The sequence below is a fragment of the Pteropus vampyrus genome, unplaced genomic scaffold, assembly GCF_000151845.1.
Source record: "Pteropus vampyrus isolate Shadow unplaced genomic scaffold, Pvam_2.0 Scaffold24, whole genome shotgun sequence".
Lineage (NCBI taxonomy): Eukaryota > Metazoa > Chordata > Mammalia > Chiroptera > Pteropodidae > Pteropus > Pteropus vampyrus.
The window spans coordinates 1,057,133-1,080,113 of record NW_011888805.1 but is presented as its reverse complement, the minus strand read 5'-3'; the positions used below and the strand labels follow the sequence as shown (position 1 = coordinate 1,080,113).

At 43.8% G+C, this 22,981-nt stretch overlaps 1 protein-coding gene across 1 annotated transcript in view; it reads left to right on the top strand.

The window, feature by feature from the left end:
- SASH1 (SAM and SH3 domain containing 1) overlaps positions 1–16,386 on the top strand; it is a 166,133-nt gene extending 149,747 nt beyond the window's left edge. The window contains exons 14-18 of the mRNA XM_023528327.1: positions 160–310; positions 4,819–4,932; positions 9,368–10,479; positions 11,711–11,842; positions 12,977–16,386. Of these exons, the coding sequence (XP_023384095.1) occupies positions 160–310; positions 4,819–4,932; positions 9,368–10,479; positions 11,711–11,842; positions 12,977–13,240 (1,773 nt within the window). The 3' untranslated portion in view covers positions 13,241–16,386. The remainder of the gene's footprint in view (positions 1–159; positions 311–4,818; positions 4,933–9,367; positions 10,480–11,710; positions 11,843–12,976) is intronic.
- The last annotated feature ends 6,595 nt before the right edge of the window (positions 16,387–22,981 follow it).

The window sequence follows — 22,981 nt, the reverse complement described above, 5'->3', positions numbered from 1 at the left end:
AACTGGGAGGTACCGAAGAGCTTACAGATGATACTTACTAATCTTTCAATTAGCATAAAAATGACTATGGAGGAAGAGTTTAGGGTTTTGAGGCTGGTTGCTGGTCACGTATCACATGGCTGGGCCTGGTGACTCATTTCTGCCTTCCTTCCCTCACAGGAGCACATGCCCACGTTCCTGTTCAATGGATATGAAGATCTGGACACCTTTAAGCTTCTGGAGGAGGAGGACTTGGATGAGTTAAATATCAGGGACCCAGAACACAGAGCTGTTCTCTTGACAGCAGTGGAGCTGTTACAGGAATATGACAGTAAGTCCCTCCTGGCACAGAAGTGTCCACCGTTAGGTCACCGCGTTCTTCGGTCCCCAGCAGGCCTCCCGCGAGCAGCCAGCCATATGCTTAGGTCCCTGGAGTCCCTCTTTTGGTCCTCCTCTTTCCAAAGCCAAGGTCAATTTTATATCATGTCAAACAGCGCAGAGACTGAAATCCCCAGTGCCGACGCCCTCCCTGACTTATTTCTAGACAAGAGTTGAGGAAAATGCTGCTCTAAGTGACCGAGAATTGAATTACGGTTTTCTTAAGAAACATAGTAGATGTCGCATTAGGTACTGACGTCACATGAGGTGCAGCCTTCAGCAGGTCCTGAGGGTACCTGGACACAAGAGTGACTGACAAACTGGGGCCCTCTTGTCCAGCTGAGGGTTAATTACTTCTCAGAGCACAATAGGAGTTACTTTCTTATGGAATAGATTGATTGGTTAATGAATGAATGAAATTCATCAGCTTCCATGAAGGAAGCAGGAAATGCCTGGAGTGAATACGTAGAGCAGAGAATTCTGAATCGGGAAGTCGCAACTGAAATGAGCGCTCGTTTGTACAGCCCGCGAACAGAATGCAGTGGGCTCACAGCTTTTATGTAGTCTCTTTGAAGACGCTGTATCCTTTGCTCCATTAACCTAGTCTTATCTTGCTCTTTATTCTTCAATTCGACATCAAAAATATACCTAAAATTATTCATCGCGAAGGGAACATCCTTTCCAGTTACTGAATTCAAATGCATTTTCTTTCAAGGGCTCTGCTTCAGTAGCTAATGGCATTTCTATTGTTAAAAGACACACCAAAACCATGGTTAATGATGGGAAAAAAATTATACATTACTGAATGTATCAGGCCCAAGAGACATGGAAGCAAGTGTCTCACTCAGCGCAGTTACATTCACTTCTGCTTTATAGGTCCCCCCTCTAAATGAACTGATAACACAGGGAACCACAGGCCATCAAATAGATGTCTGAACCCTAGATAAACACACTGCCCTCAGGGATAGATTTGGAGAGAATTGCGCTTGTAGTTAATATCACTTTATCAACAGGTCTCTTTAGTATTGGAGGTTTCTCTTGGGGGTCTCTGACCAGGCTGCATATAAAGAATGTGGCCCAGTGCCTGATGTGGCCTACGAGCTATATTAATACCAATTAACTTGAATCATCTAGTCTCCTGGACCACATCTGCTCTGTAAAATAGCTCATTTGCTCTTCCTCCGCCACTGAGAACAGCTGGTTTATAAATCCTGTCCATTACACTTCGTTTACCCTTCAGAACATAGGAGGAGCTAAGCTAAAATCTAAGTATAAAGCAAGATCTGTGTTTGGTCTTTGCTCTGTCACGGTGGCTCAGATGTATTGTCCTTCCCGGAATTATATCCTAAGATATATATCAGGAGATACTTTGTAGGAGAAGATCTTTGCCCATGATGATGCTCACTCGGAAGTCTAAGGAAGCTCTTTGTTTCTTCATCAGTCCCTTTCAGATGTATGCTGTATCCCTAATGCATAAAGTAGCACTTCCTTTTATTGGTTTCAAGGGCTCAGGGGTGCTGATTGGTGCCAAGGGTCTGAGTCCACACTTATCCTAGGATTATAAGATTTTACGTTCAGTGCAATTAAATTCTGTGTTTAAGAAGTGTTCTAAGTGAACAGTAACTTAGAGGAACACAGTAGATATCTGTCAAACTAAATTTCTACTCTCTATACAGATTCAGAGATCTATTGCGATCTCACAGATCTTATACATTTTCTTGCTCACCCTCCCAGAAGAGCAAGAAGCACATCTCCAGCGCTGCTTGGCAGTCAGCCCTGCCAGCCTCTCTCGTTGGATCCGTGCCTGGGGCATGCCAGCCTTTACACAGGTTCCACTGGGGAAAGGCTCTGATTGTCTGATAGCAGTTCCCTGCACTGATCCTAAGCCCACACTCTTAGGGTCTGCCCAGTGAAAGCTCTCTTTTAAGAAAATAATTTTATAAGAATTTTAATTAGCATTTATCTCAAATATGCAGGAAAAGTAGACAGAAAAATAAAACAAATCTATCCACTTCCTAAATGCAATGAAAGTGAACATTTTGCCATGTTGCTTTAATCCTTATTTTTTAAAAGAATAAATGTTACAAGCACATTGAAAGGCCTATTATCCAATAATTTCATTCTCTTTCCCTTCTTCCCGAAGTAACTGCTCTCCAGAAAGTGTCATGTGTCCTCATGCACAAGAACCTTTTGATGTTTGGATATCTCATCCGTGTCTTAGCCTCTTTGTCCTCTGTGTGTGTCATGCATGCGTATTTGCATGCAGGTGTGTGTAAGTGTGTATGTCGAGATGTCTACTAGCCAATGTCTCAGCTACCTTGAGACAGAGAGCTTTAGCCCAAGGAAAGTGCTTCCGAGGCCAAGTTCAGGCCATGCCCCAGTGGGGTTTCAGCCCCCAAACCCGGTCCTCTGCTCTGCTCTTGTCTGACTGCGAGAATGTTCATGGTTCTATCTCCCTTTCTTTCCTGCCCTTTGTATCTTGACATTAAGCCAGTAAGTGTGAGGAGAGGACGTGGCTTCGAATCGGCAGCGTGTCTGAGAGGGACCCCACTTCTTTGTTCTCCCTGGTAAAAGAGGGCAAATTACTTGGGAAACACTGCTTTTAGTTTTAGGGAATTTTGTTAAACTTGGTGGTTGGGTTTCCGCTAAGTAGCTGCTGATTGAATCCTTTAGGAAGAAAGTGTCGACAGCCCTTTCACAAACACAGCGTGATTTTATAAACTGGTTTTCGGGCAGTGCGAGAGACCCCTTCCCTCCCCAGAATGACTTCAGGTACTGTGCCATGTCTGACTGAGGCTGGTATCCCCAAAGAGGCAGACACGGTCTGCATTTTCATACAGCGGCAGAGGACAAGTTTTCTCTTTTATTCCCACTGGTCAGCACTTTGGAGTCTGTTTTAGCTGAAGCAGAACACTAAACTGTCTTGCCAAGGACAAACTACACCAGTTCCTCTTCCTGGGTTATAACTGATAGCTCAAAGCCTTCATTTTACGAGTATCATTTTCCCAAATAACATGCTAGGCTAGGACAAAGGCCACTCCAAATCCACAGATTCTTCCACACAATGAGGACATCACTCTAGAATGTTCCGCGTATTGTGTGGGGGAGGGGTGGGCTTCGCTCTTGCGCTTCCGATTTTTATTGATCATGTTAAAAATAACATTTATTAACTTGGGGTTCTAATTTAAGGCATACTCTGCCATGATTTCTGCCATGATTGGCTTTATAGAGTGCTTTCCTGGTGAGAAACACAGGAAGTGGTGCCTGGACAGGAGGAACAGCTGGCACATTTGTGAAATAGCAGCCCTCTGGCCTTCCCACAATTTTTTTTTTAATGACCTGAGAAAAGGCATCAGATTTCTGGTGTATTGATTCCTTTTTTCTTTGTGTATGTGGTAGAGGGAGAGCAACTGATAAAAAGAAGGAAAATAAAGCCATTCATCATGCAACTGGTTATTTTATGCAGGAAATGTTTTCTTGGTTTCTGTTTTATGTGACCAAGCACTTAACTCTGCATCATCATACAAAGATGTTCCTTATGTAACCTGGATTCCACATCAGGCCATATGGGCCCTTTTTACGCAGCAGGCACAGTGACCCTGGTGGATGATGAAGGCCCACGCGACGCAGTCCGGGCAGACTTTCCCTCGGCAGAAACATCTGCTGCTTCTCTTTAGAAGGGTTCCTAAGAGTATTCGTTACTCAGCGTCCCAGGTAGAAGGCTTCCTGAGCTTTTCCTGCCTGACCTTTGTGAACCGGGAATAAAAATGCTGACCCGAGGCAAAGTGAAAAGGCAGAAAGGAAAGAGAGGCCTCTGACACAGTCCAGACCACAAGAACAGAAGGCTTTACCCCTGGTGTCTCATCGCTCTAGGGGTTTCTGTCCCCGTTTGCCAGCCTGATTTCACTGAGATCATGCAAGGACCAGCACCTGTCACCAAGGCCAAAGAATGCTTGTAAATTGTCATATAGTTTGGTATTTCATTTGACACTTTTATATGAGCTTCCATATTTAGGAAGCTGGTAACAAAAAATAACTTGAAACACGGATCTTATAGATCTCTAAAAAGCATATGCCCTTATACCTCCTTCTGAAAGGGGCATCTTCACTCTTTGCTGCTACTCCGTGGGACTGTCCCTCAGAAGGGACTATGATTGCTCCTCCCCCACTGTTGACACAATGCTCCCTGATTGGTTTGAGGCCAGAGTCATCCCCTGGGTAACTTAAAAGGCATGAAAGTGCTCCCACTAGGTAGTCTCCACATTTATCTTCAGGCAATACTTTACTTGAAAAAAAAATATTCTGATCTCACTTGTGCATTTTGATCTCATTTATTCCAAAAGTCCAAGGCTTAATAAAACGTATACTGATAACCGAGGATAAAATCGGAATTTAGTTGACTTCGAAACCTCTGCTTTTCATTCCCCTTGTGATTCCATGCCATGTGTTCACCTTCTCTAGGTAACAGCGACCAGTCGGGGTCCCAGGAGAAGCTGCTTGCCGACAGCCAGGGCCTGAGTGGATGCTCTCCACGGGACTCAGGATGCTATGAAAGCAGTGAGAACCTAGAAAACGGTAATGTCCGCACAGATAATCGCGAATGCTTCTTAATAGGCAAGCAAGCCACTTGGGTCATTTCTTGACATCTGTGCTTTGGCTAATGACCGTCTTTCTTCCTCAGCCTGAGCTACTGCTTTTGGGAATACTGGCAATAGGGAGAGGAGTTTTTCCAGGATTGCTGGTGCTTAGTTAAGATCCTTAGGAAGAATGAACATCCCTCAAGAACCTAGGCGATGGATGCTTTTGAGAAATGAGTGCAGTGGTCTTCTTATTCTTTCATTCCACCTAGTGCATGCATGGAGCGTCCAAGACTAAATCTGTGAGTCAGAGAAAAGGAACCCTCCATTTTCCATTGTCCTGAGACTCTTAGAGTCTTAGCACCAAATGCAGATCATGAAGAGTCATGGGGTTTAGAGGGAGAAGACCTGGGGTTTGAACCCCGACTAGAAGATTTATGAGCCAAAGACTTTGGTCAAATTACTTTAAGTCTCTGAGCCCCCTTACTGCTGAAATAGACAGATGAGTTTTTCTTTTATAGATCATTGTAAGAATTAAGGTAATAATATATTACTAATACCCAGCATTTATTAAACACTGACTATGAATTGGGCAGTGGGCTAATTTTTTATGTAAGCAATTGCTAATTATCAGTTTCTGCAGTTCATATTTTATAGATGAAGACTTTAAAGCTCAGAGGGATTAAATAATCACTAAAGCCTTGTTCTTTTCATTTACATCATGTTTCTCATGCTTGGTACCTAACAGGCTCTCAGTCAATGGTAGACAATATTTTAGACCTTATTTTCCAATGCCATAAGCATTTTCAAGTCCAAACTCTAACTACTTAGTGTCATCATACATCAGCCAGTGGTCTCTGGGCTGTCGTGAGCTTTAAGCCAAAAGGGATAAAAAACGATGGATTGATTAAAATCGGTAGACCAATTTTAAAACAAGGAAAAAGGCAGCACATGGCATGAAGACTTCTGTGTGTGTTTGTTTGCTTGCTATTTTGAGGAACAAGAATATCTCAGAGCTGCCATTCCTGGGTCTCTCATTTCCATATGAGGATTTCGAGGACCCCCCTCTGAGAACAGGAGGATTCCTCCAGCACCATCATCTGTCACCTCGGTTTTCCTTCTTACGTAGATAGTAAGCTTGAGCGGGGGCAGCCCTCGGCACTGGGACGCAGCCAGTGGAGCTTGTCAGCTTGGGGGTCACAGTTGCAGAGTGACTCCTTCGTCAGTTCCAGAGTGACGAAAAGACAGATTCTGGCAGTGGTATATCAAAGATTCGAGTATGAAAATATCTCATTGATATTAAATCCAAGCGAAAAGACTGACTTTATTCAAGCAGTCGTTGCTTTATTTTTGTGGAAGCTGGATCTCTGAATCAAGGGTATGTGATTAAATCTTAAAATATTATACTTTGTTTTTTAAAAATCTCAAAACCTCAGACCAGTTAGACAGAGCACGACTCCCCGGATCTAATCTGGTGCGTCTTGCCTTCCCCTGCAGCGAGCATGACTGCAGGCTCAGAGTGACGGTCCCCACACTCACTTTGTGCCCTCCCCCACTCCAACCCACGGTCTAGTTCCTGGAAGTTACTAGAAAATATGTGTTTTTGCCCTTAGTTGGAGCATTGAGTCCCATACCCGCTGCAAATGATGGGCTCAATTTAAATCAGTAGTTTACTTATCTTTCGTAAGTACATGCACATAGAAGACATTCAGTAAATAGATTTTGGGACAGCAGGATCAACCAAAACTTTCATTTTGCATATCAGTATAAAAGCATGCAGCAAAGGTATGAAATTGCCGGAAGTCCATCATTTAAACAAACTAAAAACATTTTACAGCAAGATGTTTTCAAAATAGAACTGACTTTTTTTTTTTTTTTCATCTTTTTTGGCTTCCTCCACTTAATAGTTAAGGACAATGGTACCTCCTCCACCTTTGTTTATTCAAATATTAAACCAGGCTGCACGATTCTATTCTCATTCTCACTAGCGAAGTATTTTCATTGAATGGAGAAATAAAAGCACATTGTATGTGAAGTAGCCAGTGTTGCTTATGCAGTTCGTAACTTCTGGTTTGGGAGCCCATGCTACCTCAAGCCCCAGTTTTTAACTGCCATCTGAGGGGCCTCTGTGGGGTGAGGCGTGAGGGCCTCGAGGGGACGAGGTTGGCCTCGAGCCACTCCGACACTTTAGCTTTGATCTGTTTTAAAAATGAAGCTTCATTAGCAAAGATAACTCCTACTTTGAAAATGACTGATTCAAAAGTACTATTTTCTTAAAAGAGAATGATTGTATTTCTGTGAGGAACTCAGTGTTCATCTTTCTGATCTCTCCAGCGTTCTAGTTTCTAGTCAGCCTCTAATATCTGTTCCTCCCAACTGCTGCGTGAAGTGAATAAATTCCATCTAAAATACTTACGACCATAAAACCTAAATGGTATGTCTCCTATGTCCTTTTCTTTATGCAATAAAACCAACATTTGAGTGTCGGGAACTATTAGGTCTGTAAGGAAAACAGTCTCCCAGGTAGCTCATCCATCAGGGTCACAAAGCAGCAGTATCTTAAGTGCCTCGTTGTGGCCAGAGCAGTTACTGGGGGAGAGGGTGAGTGTGATGAGAGAGTCTCACGTCTTGTTGGCCACTTCCCTGACCTTACAGTCGATATGAAATTCCAGAAAGCTTACTTGCCTCAGATGGAAGAGGAGTCATAAGCAGAATGGGCTCGGGTGAACTCAGTGCTACCATACGTGGCTCTCTGTTTCCTCTTGTGCCCCCAAAACTCCCATTGTAGTAAGATTAGGAGGGAAGGGTTCCCCTAGATTACTGTTAAACACGTGAAGATCATCATGAAAAACGCCCAGGGTCGATAGCTGCCATTGGAACCCCATCGAGTAGCCCATGTGTTCAAATGTTTGTTGAACACCTACTAAAGCAAAGCTTTTTAAACTGCAGGTTGCAGTTCATTAGGCTTCGGTTCTTACCCATCCTTGGGTACCTAGAGTTGTGCTCTACATGATATATTTAATATTATCCTTTTGAAATTAGAGTAAGCTTGGTAGAAAGCTGTGAAATCATGAAGGAATCTGTTTTTGTCTCTGCTGATAATGGCCAAACCACTCGTAATGACAGTGCCTCAGGCCTTTTCTCATGTTCTTTTTCTCTCTATATGCATAGACATTTTTTCCAGAGAACTTTCATTTACCCCAAAGGGTCCATTTCCTTAGAGTTGGCATTATCCATACCCCTTTTTCTCCCAATCAAATCAGTCCACCACCCGATTTCTCTTTGCTGCTTATTTTGAAAGGATAGGATTGCTTTATGGGGAGATGTCAGAATTTTAAATTAAACCATTGAATTACAGATGTTCACTGAACAGTGGACTAGGAAGAAAACCTTTAGTTATAGGAGAGTGGATTTTCAGAGATTTCTTTGCACCTTCCAGACCTGATGTGAGTTTAATATTTTTACCTTTTTCTATTGGCCTAAAGTACCAGGATCTCTTAGCTTATATGTTTATCATCTGGATGTTCCCCTCAGCCCAGCATCAAAGCATACACTAAACGTGGTAGTAACCAAAACTGTAACAACAGGTAGAGAGAGAGGAATTGATGATAACTGAGCATTTAGCACCGTGCTTGACCCTCAGCTAGTAAATTCTCAGTAAAGCTTATCAAGCAGTAATAGCGGTTAATATCAATTAACAATTGTCAAATAAGTAGATTATGTCTGGTTGATAGTTTAATGCTTAGCCTGACAGTTTATTTTAATCAGGGCTTTTGTTTCACTGATAATTAGAACCATGTCAGTATTTTATAGATTGTCACAAATGAAATACTCACTTAAGCTTATACACCTCTTTGTTCCAAGGTTGACTGACTATTTTCTAGGATTTATTTGTTTTCCACACTCGAACAGAAGAGTAATCGGGGAGGGCTTGGAGGAAGGTGTAATTTGAACGGTCAGTGGTCACCAGCGAACCCTTGGGGGCACCGTTTATGGAACCTGCCCCGGAATTCAGTCAGTCCACCTCCCCTTTCCAACCGTGACATTAGAAAAGTGTACTCACTAAACAGAAAACCTGTTAGCGTCGTTTCTAGTGGGGTGTGGATGCGACTCCAGCTAGAAACAGACATTAGGCCTAGATTTATTTTTTTTGCCTGACACAGCGTTTTTCCTTACCACATAACTCAGTTACTCAATTTCGGTCTCTATGAGTTCTTTAATAAGACTAAGAAATCTTTCTAAAAATAAAAACGGAACCATAATAACCCTATATCACCCAAAGTCATGAATGGCAATTTTCTATTCTTCGTGTATGTAATCCAGCAATGGGATCTAGGTGTTGGAGATTTCAATTACGTTAGTAAACCTTTATACATCAGTTTGATTAATGCGCCTCTTAAGATGTGATTGTAGAATATTTCCTTGTCTCACAGGCAAGACTCGGAAAACTGGCCTTCTCTCTGCCAAGTCATCGACCGAGTCCAGCTTGAAGTCTTTCACCAGGAACCAGCTGGGCAACTACCCAACCTTGCCTCTGCCGAAGCCGGTGGACGCACTGAAGCAGGGGGACGGGAGCAGGCTGGGCGCTGGTCTCGCCCCTCACACTTCCAAGCGCTGTGACCAGCCATGTGCGACCGGCTTGAATAAAAACCGGAGAAGCCTCCCCGTTTCCATCTGTCGGAGCTGTGAGACCCTGGAGGGCCCCCAGCCTGTGGAAACTTGGCCCCGATCCCATTCCCTGGACGACCTCCAAGGAGAGCCTGACGCCGAAAAAGATGTGCCTAGTGCGGTGACAGAACCCTCCCCTCAGATTGCACCAGAAGTGCCACAAAAGACAGCCCCCGCCATCACAAAGGTCCACAGCCCCAAACAAGATTCCGCCATTGACAATGCATTGCTACTGACCCAAAGTAAGAGATTTTCTGATCCTCAGAAAACGACTACTAAGAAACTGGGCGGCTCGATAGCAGCCTCTTCACGTGGCACGTCACCTCCTCCGTGTTTGCCCAAAAACTATGATGCTCAGCCTCCTGGAGTTAGACACAGTTTAACAAGGACTCCTCTTGAGGGTCACAGAAAAGGACTCGAGCCTGAAGGAGCACATCATGCCCCGGGCACCAAAGAAGGTGAGCAGAGGGGCCTTGAGGCCAGAGCGCAATCCAGACATCCTGCCCAGCCGCCACCTGTCCCTGCAAAGAAGAGCAGAGAGCGCCTGGCCAACGGCCTCCACGCTGGCCCTCCGGGTCCCGATGCCCCCTGCCTGCCACTGAAGAAGGGTGGCCCCAGCGGCCCCAGCGACTGTCACTCACCTCAGGCTTCTAGGCCTCCCTCGCGGCAGGAGCCTGGCAGCCCACCAAGCACGCGGCCACCGCCCTGGCTCTCAGAGCTGCCGGAGAACACGAGCCTCCAGGAGCACGGTGTGAAGCTGGGCCCGGCCTTGAGCAGGAAGATCTCCTGCACTCGGGGAGTCGACCTGGAAATGCTCACTGAAGACAAGTTACGAGCCGAAGGCATCGATCTCACAGAGGAACCATATTCTGATAAGGTATCAAAGGCCTTGGCCTCACTTCACGGGCCTCTGCTTTTATAAGTCAGGGATCCAGGTGAGAGGAACGCCAGCTGCCTCGGAGGCCAGCTTGGAGGCGGGGGCCTTTGTGACAAGTGAGAGCACAGGGTGGCCCACAGCAGGGGCCTCTGCCACTTGGTGCTGGGCAGTTGCATGAATGGGGGCACAGTGTCCGGATTAAATGCCAGTACAGCCTTGGAGTTTTCTTTTATTTTCTTTTGCCTGTTTGTTTTTAATTTTTGGCTGTGATACATTGCAGGGAGGACTGTCAATCAGTACTAGAACTGATTCTCAAAAGGCATGGTTTAGCAGACAGGACAGGCCTGAGTTCCAGTGTCCATGTCTTAATACGTATGTTTTTAGACATTAACAAGTCATTTCCTTTTCCTATTTGTAAAATGGAATTAATAATCTCTATAACTACCCTTAGAGGTATTATTAGGAACAAATAAAATAAATGTAAACATACTTTGAAAACTGTAGAACCCTATTCAGATATAATAATTGTACAATTATCTGTATGGGTAACGGGCGAGGGCGAGGGGATTATATGAAAATCCCATTGTACCCAAAACAATGAGATCCATAAAGAAAACTTATTTCTCATTTAAAAAAATAAGAGTAGATCTATCAATACTACCATGACTTTGCAGACAAATAAATGAGAACAGATGTAGCCCTACGCTGCTCATGGAAATGAAAGCTCTTATAATGCAATCCAAGGTGTCGCCTTCCAACAAGAGCCTTCACTTCATCCTCCTCCTCCTTAATATCTAGTGAAAAAACCGCTTTGAATGGAAAGGCATGAGCATCCTACTCTACAGTAGATGCTGGCTTAGAGACGCGGGTGGTACGACTTTTGGTCGATGAGGCACAAGCAGTAAGCTGCCGGCTACCGTAGAGCGGACGGTCGCCCTCCTCCCCTGCGATTCAGGAGACCGTCTGTAGTAACATTTTCCAAAACGATCAAGTAGAGTTAAGTGAGGGCGTTGGCCCGAAAAATACAAGGTGGTTGTGTTCCGCTTTAATTATGTTTCAAAACATTTTCCTAGAGCTCAATCTCTCCCTAAAAGATAAAGACGTACAAGTATTCCTTCTGAAACCCCCTGACTATGGAGAAAATGTATTCACTTCAGATGTAAACTCTTGGTGATATTTTCCAGTAGCTAAACGCCTTCTCCTACCTGACGTTTGCTGTTCTCCCTCGCAGCACGGCCGCTGTGGGATTCCTGAGGCCCTGGTACAGAGGTACGCAGAGGACTTGGGTCAGCCCGAGAGGGACGTCGCCACCAACATGGACCAGATCCGCGTGAAGCTGCTCCGGAAGCAGCACCGCATGGCGGTGAGCAGCTGGCACTTCGGGTGTCCCCTCGTCCCGCCTTTTGAGTCCGTTTAGTTACAGAGTTGAATGATGAGCGTGCTGACAACTGCTGAGTAGCCTGGGGTTCACCGTAGCTGTGGAAAGGAGAGACACCTTGGGGGAAAGCAATACATAGTCAGCCTGCCGACTTTTAAAAATACAGTTTGGGAAAGAAAAAATAAATAAAAATTGTCCATAACCCCAGTACTGTGAAAAAGTTAAGTCAGTCTAGACATTTCTCTGCACAGATACAGTAGTAAATGACCAGATTTGAAACCTGATTGTTTTCCACGATCAGCATGAATCTACTTCTGTTATTGAAAATTCTTTTGTGTTAATATTTCACAGTGCTCTACTAGGTGGATGTGTGCTAGTTTAGCTAATCCATATCGATGAAACATTTAGACTTTGCAATTTTTTATTTTAAACAACATTCTAAAGAATATTCTTAACAAATCTTCGTAGATGTCCAAGGTCAATTTCTGAGGACACATTCCTTTTAAGTGGGTTTGCTTCATCAAGACTGCACAAAATTTCACGGATTTGCACATTTGGTAGTAAATTGCCTTCCCAGAAGTCAAGTGTAGATGTCCATTTCCCTGCCATAGCTAACACTTGATATTATTGTAGTTTACATTCTTTATAACGGTATCGATAAAATGTTTACTCTTCTGGTTGTTAATATGGACTCAAAACCTAGCAAAAAACCTACTTTGTAAACACTCTACCCACTGAGTGTCTTACTTTTCACACTATCTATCGCACAGTGTTGCTTCTTCCGTCACCTTAGGGTTCTCTCCTTGAAGAACATGTCACCGTGAGACAAAATAACCGGAAATGTAAATGCTTTCAGTTTGGAGATGTGGACACATACCTGGGGTTAGATCTAATTCCAAGTACCTTCTAGAACCTCAGACCATTCCTTGAGAATTTGTCTCATCTTGAAGAAGATGAGAAAGAATTCTTCAAGCTCCTCTTGGTCTTCGACATGTCATAGCGTCATCACTCTCTCATAGTCCAGCAGCGTAGTACATTAGCACTGTTCAGGGACATGAGAAGTTGCCCCCTCGAGTGGCACGAGCAGTCTTTATAAAATGCCTTTCTTTGTTTACCCAGATCCCGAGTGGTGGACTCACAGAAATCTGCAGGAAGCCCTTCTCTCCCGGGTGTGTTTCGTCCGTGTCGGATTGGCTGATTTCCATCGGTCTCCCCATGTACACCAACACCCTCACCGAGGCGGGGTTCAGCACACTGGGCCAAGTGCCTTCTCTGTCCCACACTTGCCTTCAGGAGGCCGGCATCACAGAGGAGAGACACATAAGCAAGCTCGTGTCTGCAGCCAGACTCTTCAAACTGCCGCCAGGCCCCGAGGCCATGTAGCTGGGCCTTTCACGGACCTCCCTGGACCAGAGCCACCCTCTTTCACTGTGCTTATGATGCTGATTCAATTCCCCCCTCACTGGACGTGCAGACCAGATCCAGAAGAAAGGCCCAGTGTGTGGCCACATGGGACCGATGACCCTCTCTTCTCCAGAAGAGTCCCCTCGAGAAAAGTGGTGCGGTTCTCTTTGACCCCCAAAGAAAAAACAAGCACTTATTTTTATTTTCAGAACACGACAGAGCCAAGATGCCGACCTGCCACAGGTGCTGTGCCTCCAGGCTGTCTTGGTGCTCTGGGAGAGGGCTGGGGGCGGGGGGTGGGCAGCCTTTCTCTTTCTGATAGTGCCCTTGCCCTTCTGTCTGTCGCCCTGCAGGATCCCCGAGGGCCAGACAGGCTTAGCTAGGCCAAAGCAACAGACTTGGGAGTGATTGTAACACCATTGACCTTGCTCATTGGTTCAAAAGTAAGAAAATCTGGCTGCACTAGAAAAAAAAGTCCTATTCTCCTTTAGATAAACAAGAGACATTTTAATAATTGCTTCCTAGCAATCAGCTTTTATTTGCCTTAATATTAGCTTTTAAGCAGTTATCTAACTAGTGTTCACCTCCCTGTAACCGTAGTTCCAAATCTTCAGCCTAGACTGCCATCTGACACGTCTGAGATGTTTTCAGCAAAAATGGGCTTTTCGAATCATCTCATTCCAACATGGCTTATTTTGTAGGGGTGTTTATCAGCACAAATTTCATGTTGGCTTTCAGTTTTTAAACTAACTACAAATCCAGAAAAAAAGCTCTCTGAAATTCACAAAGACATCCTGTTGTGTATATGTGAGTGTGTGTAGGGGGGTGGTAGGGGTGTGTGTGCTTATAGTACCTATCTTTCATTTTAATCAGTTTTGTATTGATTGTTACCTGTGGGTCATCGTGCTACAGTTTTAACTTGGACCCTTGACCATGTCCATTCCAAAATTCAATCATCAGCTAACAGGTCACCTTCTCAAAGAGTCATTGTGAGGCTGAATTTTTCAGAAAGATGTTTTTAAAAAGGGAAATGGTTTATAAGCTGTTTTAAAAGTGGTTTTTTTTGTTGGGTTTTTTTTTTTTTTCAGTTTTACAATTAAGATATTGTTTTCCTTTTCTTATTTAGATAATTCTTTTAATTCAAATAAAGGTTCATTTTGGAGCCAGGCAAACCACATTAGCCATGTATTAAGTATTTGCATATTTACCATTGTTTTCCAATTGATTTCAGCATATTCTGTCCTCTTTTAGTCTTGTGTCTGATTTTCTAGCAAACAGAAATTTAGACAACTAAACTATTATGGCTTCCGTTGCTTACAGAATGATTTTCCTTTACTAAAGTTCTCATCATGAGGGCTATTTTAAGCATTGAATGTGATCATTTACAACAGAAAAACTTTGAACACAAAGCCTTGATCAAAAGTTCTGAAATATTTCATCTATTCACTAAAACAAATGATTTCCCTCAGGGAAAAAAATAAGTATTTTATTAATTATAAAGCCATCTTTAGCATTTGCTTTATATACTTGGATCTATGTTTCTGAGGAAAAGGACATTCTCAGGTGATGTATTTTTTCATGCTTTGGTATGCATTTAAAAAAATAATATACATTCAATAATACTCACCTTCTATAAGATGCCATGTAAAGAAGTGGAATTCTAGAATAAAAAGCTGTAGCTGCCAAATTTCTCTTGAACTCTTGAAAACAGCCCGTTTTTGTCATCTCTGGCTGTGACATTCCTGTGCATAGCTCGTTTGGAAAGTTGAGGCTGCAGGGTCCTTCCAAAAACCACATCACCACCGAAACATATTTCAAGGGCCGTGGGGGAGGCGGGCGCTGTCCATCAGGCTCCTCATCCTGCTCTGAGAGACCCTGCTCGTAGTGAAAGCTGAGCAAAACGACCACACAGAAGTCACGTAAGAGATAACAAAGGGGAAGGCGAACTCTCGCGTGAATTTCCAGGTTTTCATTTTCAGTGCAACATTTTCATCTAAGTGAAAGTGGCGCCAGAAAAGGAAATTTTCTGAGCTTGAGCTTTGGAGAATGGCAAACCACATTTCTGTCACTCTTCTTTGGAAATCATTGCCTTTGCACAGAAAAAAACTAATTCAGGGACCATGAGTGATTTGGGGTGGGAAGAGCTTCCTAATCTGAGGGGTCTGTGGTGGTTTTTTACTTTATTGTGCTTTTTTTTTTAAACAAACAAATTTGTATCATTAGTATTTGTTTGGTCTTCTTTAACTTTAAACTTTTAATTTGATCCTAGAAAAGCCTCCGTGTTTGTGTGTGGCATTTGACTGTGGTGGTTCGGGGCCGCCTGTGGATGTTGAAGATGGGTGATAGGCGTCAGCAATATCCAGTTTTAATCGGTTGCACTTGGTACAGAAGGTTGAGAGATGGTGAAAATTGTTGTCTTCGGAAAGCACAAAAGAAACCTGGAAAGGCAGTTCAGCTCAGGTAGCTACACGTCCGTTGTGTAAATTTTTACTTTGAAGCTGTCTAGATGGAAGTGCAGCCAGCCCCAGCCACTATTTACATTCCCAGATAACCAAGTAGCAGATAGATTTTCATGGCCTTGCCTTAGTCAGAGGCCCGTTCTCTGTCCTGAACCCACATGTGGGTGAAATTGGAAATTACTAGTCTATTGGAAGTCAGTTCTGACATAGCAAAGTTTGCTTTCCTAACTGCAGCAAGAGAACTCAATTCGCCAAGTCAGTGCTGCATGTGTGTACTGTATTATTTTCAGAAAAAAATAAATATAGTAGTCTGCGTCCAAGTTATCTTGATTTTAAATTGATAGAGAAAACAAACTGTCAAGCAAGTTATATAACAACTAACAACATTGCACTTTCTGTATATGAAATCAATATTTAAATAACTTATTTTTCTCCATTGCTGATCTTAAACATTGTAAGTAGCTGTAATATACCAGTACCAATCTGTTCTTGCAATTGCTTCAGCCCAAGAAAGCTGTGTATTGTTTTAAAAATTGTAAAAATTATTGTGATGATTCATTTAGCAAAGAGAAAGGACAGAGGGTTTTCCTATGTATCAAAACTTGTCTATAATTATGTCATCTATGTACCTAGAAAAAAAAAAGTAAATAAATTTCTTCAATTGAATACGCCTCTTTTGTTGTTCCTTAGGTATTTCAAATATGAATGGAATAGAAATGAAAAGGAATTTATGTGGTTCAAGAATAAAATACATTCTAAAAATAGTAGTAGCTATATACAGTTACTTCGGTCACATCACCCCTCACTGACGTGCACCGATTCTCTTTGCCAATTTATTATATATTTTTTTTCAAATATTGCATAATCGAGTCACATAGTCACAGCATCTTAAACCAGAAAGAGATGTGTGGAAGTCATTGCTAATGTAAGCTCATCGTTTTCAAATGAACTCTGAGACCACGTAGGTGGTTGACTTGTCCGATATCATACAGTTAACAGAACCCAAGTTTTCCATTGACAGAAAAAAAATCTAGGTTGGGACATTCTAGAAGTTAATCAACTTGACAAAAATACTTTTTCAGCATCGATGCACCATGACTGATATAAAAACATGTTTTATAGGTAGGAGGATGTGTGTTTGTAATAGAACATTTTGAGTAGGTGATGCCTTGCAGTCGAAGCAAAACAAAAACATTCCCCTCCCCCTTCCCCCAGCCACCTCTTAAGTATGATAACCAGTGTTTGCTTCACTTTTTGGAAATGCCCTATATATTCACAGTTTAACTGTACATGTCTTTTTGTATGCGGGAATGATAGCACATTCTTAACACTTTTTCACCCTGCTTTTAAATTCAATATACCTTGGATATTTTGCCATGTCACTATACCCATCCATTCTCTTAAAGGCTGCATGGTATTCTATTATGCAGATAATTTAACCAGTACTCTGTCAAAAGACAATCTTTTGCTGTTATAAAAACAGTTGTTAGGAATATCCTTATGCCCAGCGGTCCCCAATCTTTTTGGCACCAGGGACCGGTGCTCCTCTGAGAATCTAATGCCTGATGATCTGAAGTGGAGCTGAGGTGGTGATGCTAGCGCTGAGGAGCGGCTGCAAATACAGATGAAGCTTCGCTTGCTTGCCCGCCATTCATTTCCTGCCGTGCAGCCCAGTTCCTAACAGGCCACAGACCAGTACCGGTCTGCGGCCCAGGGGTTGGGGACCCCTGCTTATACCCATATCATTTAGCATGTGGAATTGCTATGTTGAAACTGTGTGTTTTAAATTTCAATAGAATAAATCCACTGGTGGATTTCATTAAAGGAAGCTTTGCCATCATAAGTTTTGTTTGTAAATCATTGTCTTATTCCTCACTCCCCCCAATCCATTTTGTAAATGAGAATCTTTAACGTATTCTTAGAATGGAAGTTCATCCGGAGTGTCGCATTATTGTAGAAGTCTAACCATAGACATCAAATCTTTTATCTTAAGCTGACTCATAAAATTTAACAGTTCAACTCAAAGAAGATGCTTTTTTCCTTAGGATTCCTAAAAGCCTTGTCTGGATTCTTGGTGTTCTAACCTCGCTTCATATACAGATATATTGCATACACTTAAAAGTTGAACAGAAATTTGATGAGGGAAAGGAGAAAAGGGTGGTAGTCACCCTTTAGCCACACAATTCATTTGGGAGGCCTTAATGACTTCCTTCACTCGGCTGTGAGGAGCCATTCAGAACCAACTTTGGACGCGGTGCTTCCTCAAAGAGTGTGAGAGTAAGATGCAGTGGGGAGGAGAAGCGCTACTCAGGTGTACGTCTAGGTACCTCGTAGGATGATCAAAAAGACACAAAAACATATTGCGTGAAAATAAAAGCGTGTGGAGGAAGTAGAATGATATAGGACTTCACGGAGAAAAGGAGAGTAAAGTTTTTCAATTGTTCCTGTGTATGTTCAGTGGACAATGGCAGGTATCGAAGTGCTATGGTATTTGTTTTCTGGGCAGCACTATTTTAAAAGCATCTCAGTTCCTCAGACAGCACCCCTCCAACGCTATGTCCAAGAACACTCTAAAAAAGAATGTAGCTGTCACCTCTTGTACACTCTAATGAAAACATCTGAGGAGTCTATGAAGCCATGTCTGAGTCCAATGTGGAAGAACACGGGTACACGTGTGGGGGCCACCAAAGTTAAGACTAATCTGACTAGAATTGACTGCCATCCCCTTCATCCTCAGCGCTCGGGTAATGAACATGGAGCCATAAGAGTGATGGGTACAGAGGGCCGAGGGACCCAGAGGGGACACCGACTCTGTCGAGAGGAAGCGAAGGCCAGGGGAGGTAGTTATGCAGACTCCGTGTGCCCATGTGCTAAAGAGCGTCAGACTTAAAAACACAAAGTCTTGAAAAGCGTGAGAAAATTGAGGAACGATGTATCATCTCCTGCGTCCCCGATCTCCTTTCCCACCTGGCCATCATCCCAAGTGGGTGATCTCTCCCTCCACTTCACAGAATCACCGGAAACTTCCTCCTCTCTGGACCTCCTTCAGCCCACTCGCAGACTCCCCGCGTCCTCACCTAGTCCTTCCTCCTCGCTCCAGCCATGACAAAAGAGGGGTTCCTTGTCTGTCTGACCTTTCTACCTATATTCGGGACCCTGTCCTGGGACCCCGCCTCCCCGACCATCATGCAGTCTCTCACTTTTCTGTAGCTTTTCCTTGAACGTGTTTGCAATGGCTGTTGCCATCCTTTCCAGACCAGCCCCTTTTCTCCTTTTTTTGGATAATCACGCTGCCTACCCTTTGGGAGAATCGCATCCTCCCCCCATGTTTCAAGGGATCCAGCTGCGCCCCTTAGTCATGGTGCCTCCCAGGCCCCTCCGAACATGGGCACAGCTCACACCAGCCCTTTCAGCCTCCTCCTCGCAGCTGGGCTCAAGCTGACGGCAGGTAAGTGCGCTGGAGCTAAATGGTACCAGTGGTGGTGCTGATGGATCCCACAGGGCCTGGGAGCTGAGATACCCTCGGCCATTCTGTCCTTGCCAAAGCTGCTTCTGCCTGGCCTTTGATCCTTTATGCCGATTGTGGGAGAACATTTTGCTTATGTAGCCCAAAATAATATTCAAAAAAAGGAGGGCTCCCTGGCACATTTGAAAGGTGCCCTCCAAAAGTTCTGAATCGTAGGTTTGAGTAGTTGCGAGACGATGCACTTCCAGCTTACTGTATTTGCATTTTAAAATAAAATTACGACATAATTTTAAAAATATATATGGGCGAAAAATAAATACCTGTTTGATACCATTGTCCATTGAAAATACAGAAGAACAATTTAAAAATTTTACTCTCCTTTTCTCTGCGGCGTCCTATATCTTTCTACTTCCTCCACACGCTTTTATTTTCACTCAATGTATTTGTATGTGTCCTTTTGATCGTCCTATCGTATTCCCTTGTCATGAAAATGTTTATGAATTAAAGTTTATTTTCTTTTTATTTCTTTTGATCATTAGGCTCCATCATTTGTTAACAAAAAAAAATCTGGGTTTAATTATTCTTACCATGATTATTATCGACTTATTAATACTCAGATACGGCAGCGTTTTTGATAGACAGTGATAGAAGATGAAAATTAAAGTGGTAGTGGAAATGTCTTATTAAACGGAGGGTGGGGTGGGGGGCCGCCTTATGCAGCAGAAGATGTCGCGACGCCAGGGATTTTAAGTCTGCCTGATGCCTGGGAGCCCGACATCTTTACAAGCCGTGAAGATAGATGCTTTTGTGTGTGAAGCAGCAGAAGAGCATGGACAGAAGAGATGGGAGAGAGTGCAGGCAGGACGATCCTCGGGCGGATCAAAGTTAGGACTGTACTGATCTGGAAGCAGATTCCCTTATGAAAGCTCTGCCAAGCAGATTACCTTTGGGAAGAATCCCAGATTGAGGAGCTCTGTGGTAGGCTACGTGGGGTTCTTCCAGAAACATTCCTTTCTTGCACACCATCCAGCATCATTGGTTGGTTTTGCCTGTGAAGAAAGCTCTGTCGATCAATACAGTGTTAAACCACTCTTGGCTTTAAAAGTTCTCTCTCAACTACACATTTCCCTGGTATGCATAAATCTATCTCCCTCCCTCCCTCTCTCCTTTCTCTCCCTAGACCAGTACCTTGCACATTTTCCCATCTCTCATTGTTTCTTCTCCCTTATCCTCCAAATATTCCCTGGCCCACTCCCCCCTGAATGCACCCAAGGCCACCGACAGGAGCCTTGGTAAATCCAGGGCCCACGTCCCCACCTTTGACCTCCTCCTGCTCATCCCTACCTCGCTCCCCTTCCAGAGCTTTCTCCTTGCCTACTCTTACCTTCCTTGTCCCTACAGCTGCTGCATCTCGGGGTCCCCCTTCCCACCCTTTGAACATTCAGGACCCTCAGGCTTCCATCCCGGGCCCCTTCTCTCTCATGGTGATCTCTCTCTGGTTTACTTTCCACCTTGAGGAGCCCACTTAGAGTACAAGATGCAATCTCAAACATCTGTCTTTTAAGAAGAAATGTAATCTTTTAACAAAGAAGATGCTTATGACAAGGACAAACTACATGTTAAGCCAGTGTCCCAGTTATTTGCTTGTTAGACTAACCATGCCTTCTCTAGCACCATCTCATTTTGTTACTGTCCTGGGTTCAGCATCTGGGCCCCAGAGCAAAGCCAAAGAATAAAAATCAGAGGCTGCATTTGGCTGTGGAGGAAACATATCATTCTATAATTTCTATAAGAATATGCTACATTCTGTTTTTAGAGAGTCTGCTCTGCAGTTTCTGTAGAACTGGATGGCTGCCACTCAAAATGTCCTCTGGTCTCTCTCTGGTTGAGGCAATTTACGTTCTTTATTCATTCAGTCAACTCCAATGGCCATTTATTATTATCCCCGTTTTCCCAGAGAGTAAACTTCATGAGAACAGGAGCTTTGTTTTGTTTATTCCCGGGTTCCCAGGTCTCAGAGCAGGACCTGGCACATAGGGGTGTTGACAAAATACATCCTGAATAATGAGCTTAAGAGATATTAAGACACTTTTCAGACTGATGCAGCCATTAAGGAACAGGACTGAGATTTTAATAAATCTGTCTGACTCTAAAATCTACGCCTTTATCATATAAGAACAATTTCCAGCAACAACGCTTCCCTGAAGTCACCGAACCTTCGCACATTGAATTCTCTTCACAAATAGACATCTTAAACTTAGCTCGTCTCAAAAGGAACGTATGATCTTTCCCTCCAACCTTGACTCTACCCACCTCAGAATCCCATCTCAGTTAACAGCAACTTCCAGTTACTCATTTCAAAACCCTTAGTCATCCTTGACTTCTTCTCACATGACACATTCAATCTGTCAGGAAATCCTGTCATCTCAGCTGTCAATACCTCAGCAGAAGCTGACCCCTCTTGCCACCTCCACACTGGTCCGAGTCCCAGCCACCGCCTCCTGCCCCCATCCTTGCCCTCCCCTTCCATCTAGCTCATGCAGAATGTGTGTACCCCCGCCCCAAATTTATATATTAAAGCAGTAGCCCCCATTGTGATAATATTGAGAGATGGGGCATTTGGGAGGTGATTAGATTTAGATGAGGTCATGAGGGTAGAGCCCCCCTGATGGCATTAGCGTCTTCATAAGGTGAGGAAGAGACACAGAGTGCTCTCTCTTCACCATGTGAGGACACATAAGAAGGCTGCCTGTCACCTGCAAGCCAGGAAGACGGTGCTCACCAGATGCCCAACCCTGCCAGACTTTGATCTTGGACTTTCCAGCCTCTAGAACTATAAGAAAATAAATTTCTGTTGTTTAATATCTTATTTTAATATTTTAATGTGGAAGCCCGAGCACACTGACAAAGACTCTGTAAAAACACAAGGCAGGTCATGCTGCCCCTCTGCTCAAAATCCTCCAACGGCTTCTTTTCTTCAGAGTCAAGGATAAATTCTTTGCGATGGCCTCCAAGGATTTATGCGGTCATCCCCCCTTCCCTAAGGTGTCTCCCCCACCTCCCACTCTTCCAGCTTTCCTCCACTGTCATTCAGCCACACAGCCTTCTTGCTGGTTCTCACACGTATCAGTCAGGCTCTCACTTCGGGCCTTTCTATGGGGGGTTTTCTTCTACCTGGAATGCTCCTCCCTGGAAAATCTTCATGACTAACTCCCTCCCATCCTCCTCCCATAGGTCTCTGCTCAGAGGTGACCTCTCAGAGCCCTATCCTGACTCCATCACCCAAAATCGCACCACCCCTTAGCCTTCCTTTTGCCACCACTCCTGATCCCTGTACCTGCTCTATTTTCCCCACGGCATCGATCACCTTCGGACATACTATGTACTTTCTTTGTTATGTTTATTGCTTATTAACTGTCTCCTCCTGATGCAATTTGCACAGATCTGCTCTCTGATCCTCAAGCACTACACTTGATACAGTGTTTGTTGAGTGAATCACTGTTTCTGATTGACAAGCTCTTGAATACTAAATGCGAAAGTTGGAGATGATCTATTTTAATCCTCTCGATTTATAGGCAAGGAAACACAGACCCAGAGAGGTGACAGGAGTGGTCGAAGTCATACGCAGATGGCTAGTGACAGAGTAAATGGAGAGACAGATCCTCTTTACCTATCGAAGGCTGCAGTGGAGCATGTGAGCATCTGTGGCTTAAAAAGAAATCCAAGCAAGCCTCAACTTCTCGGCTCAAAGCTGCGTCCAGCAAACAAACCTTGCAGAAGGAGTAGTTATTTCCG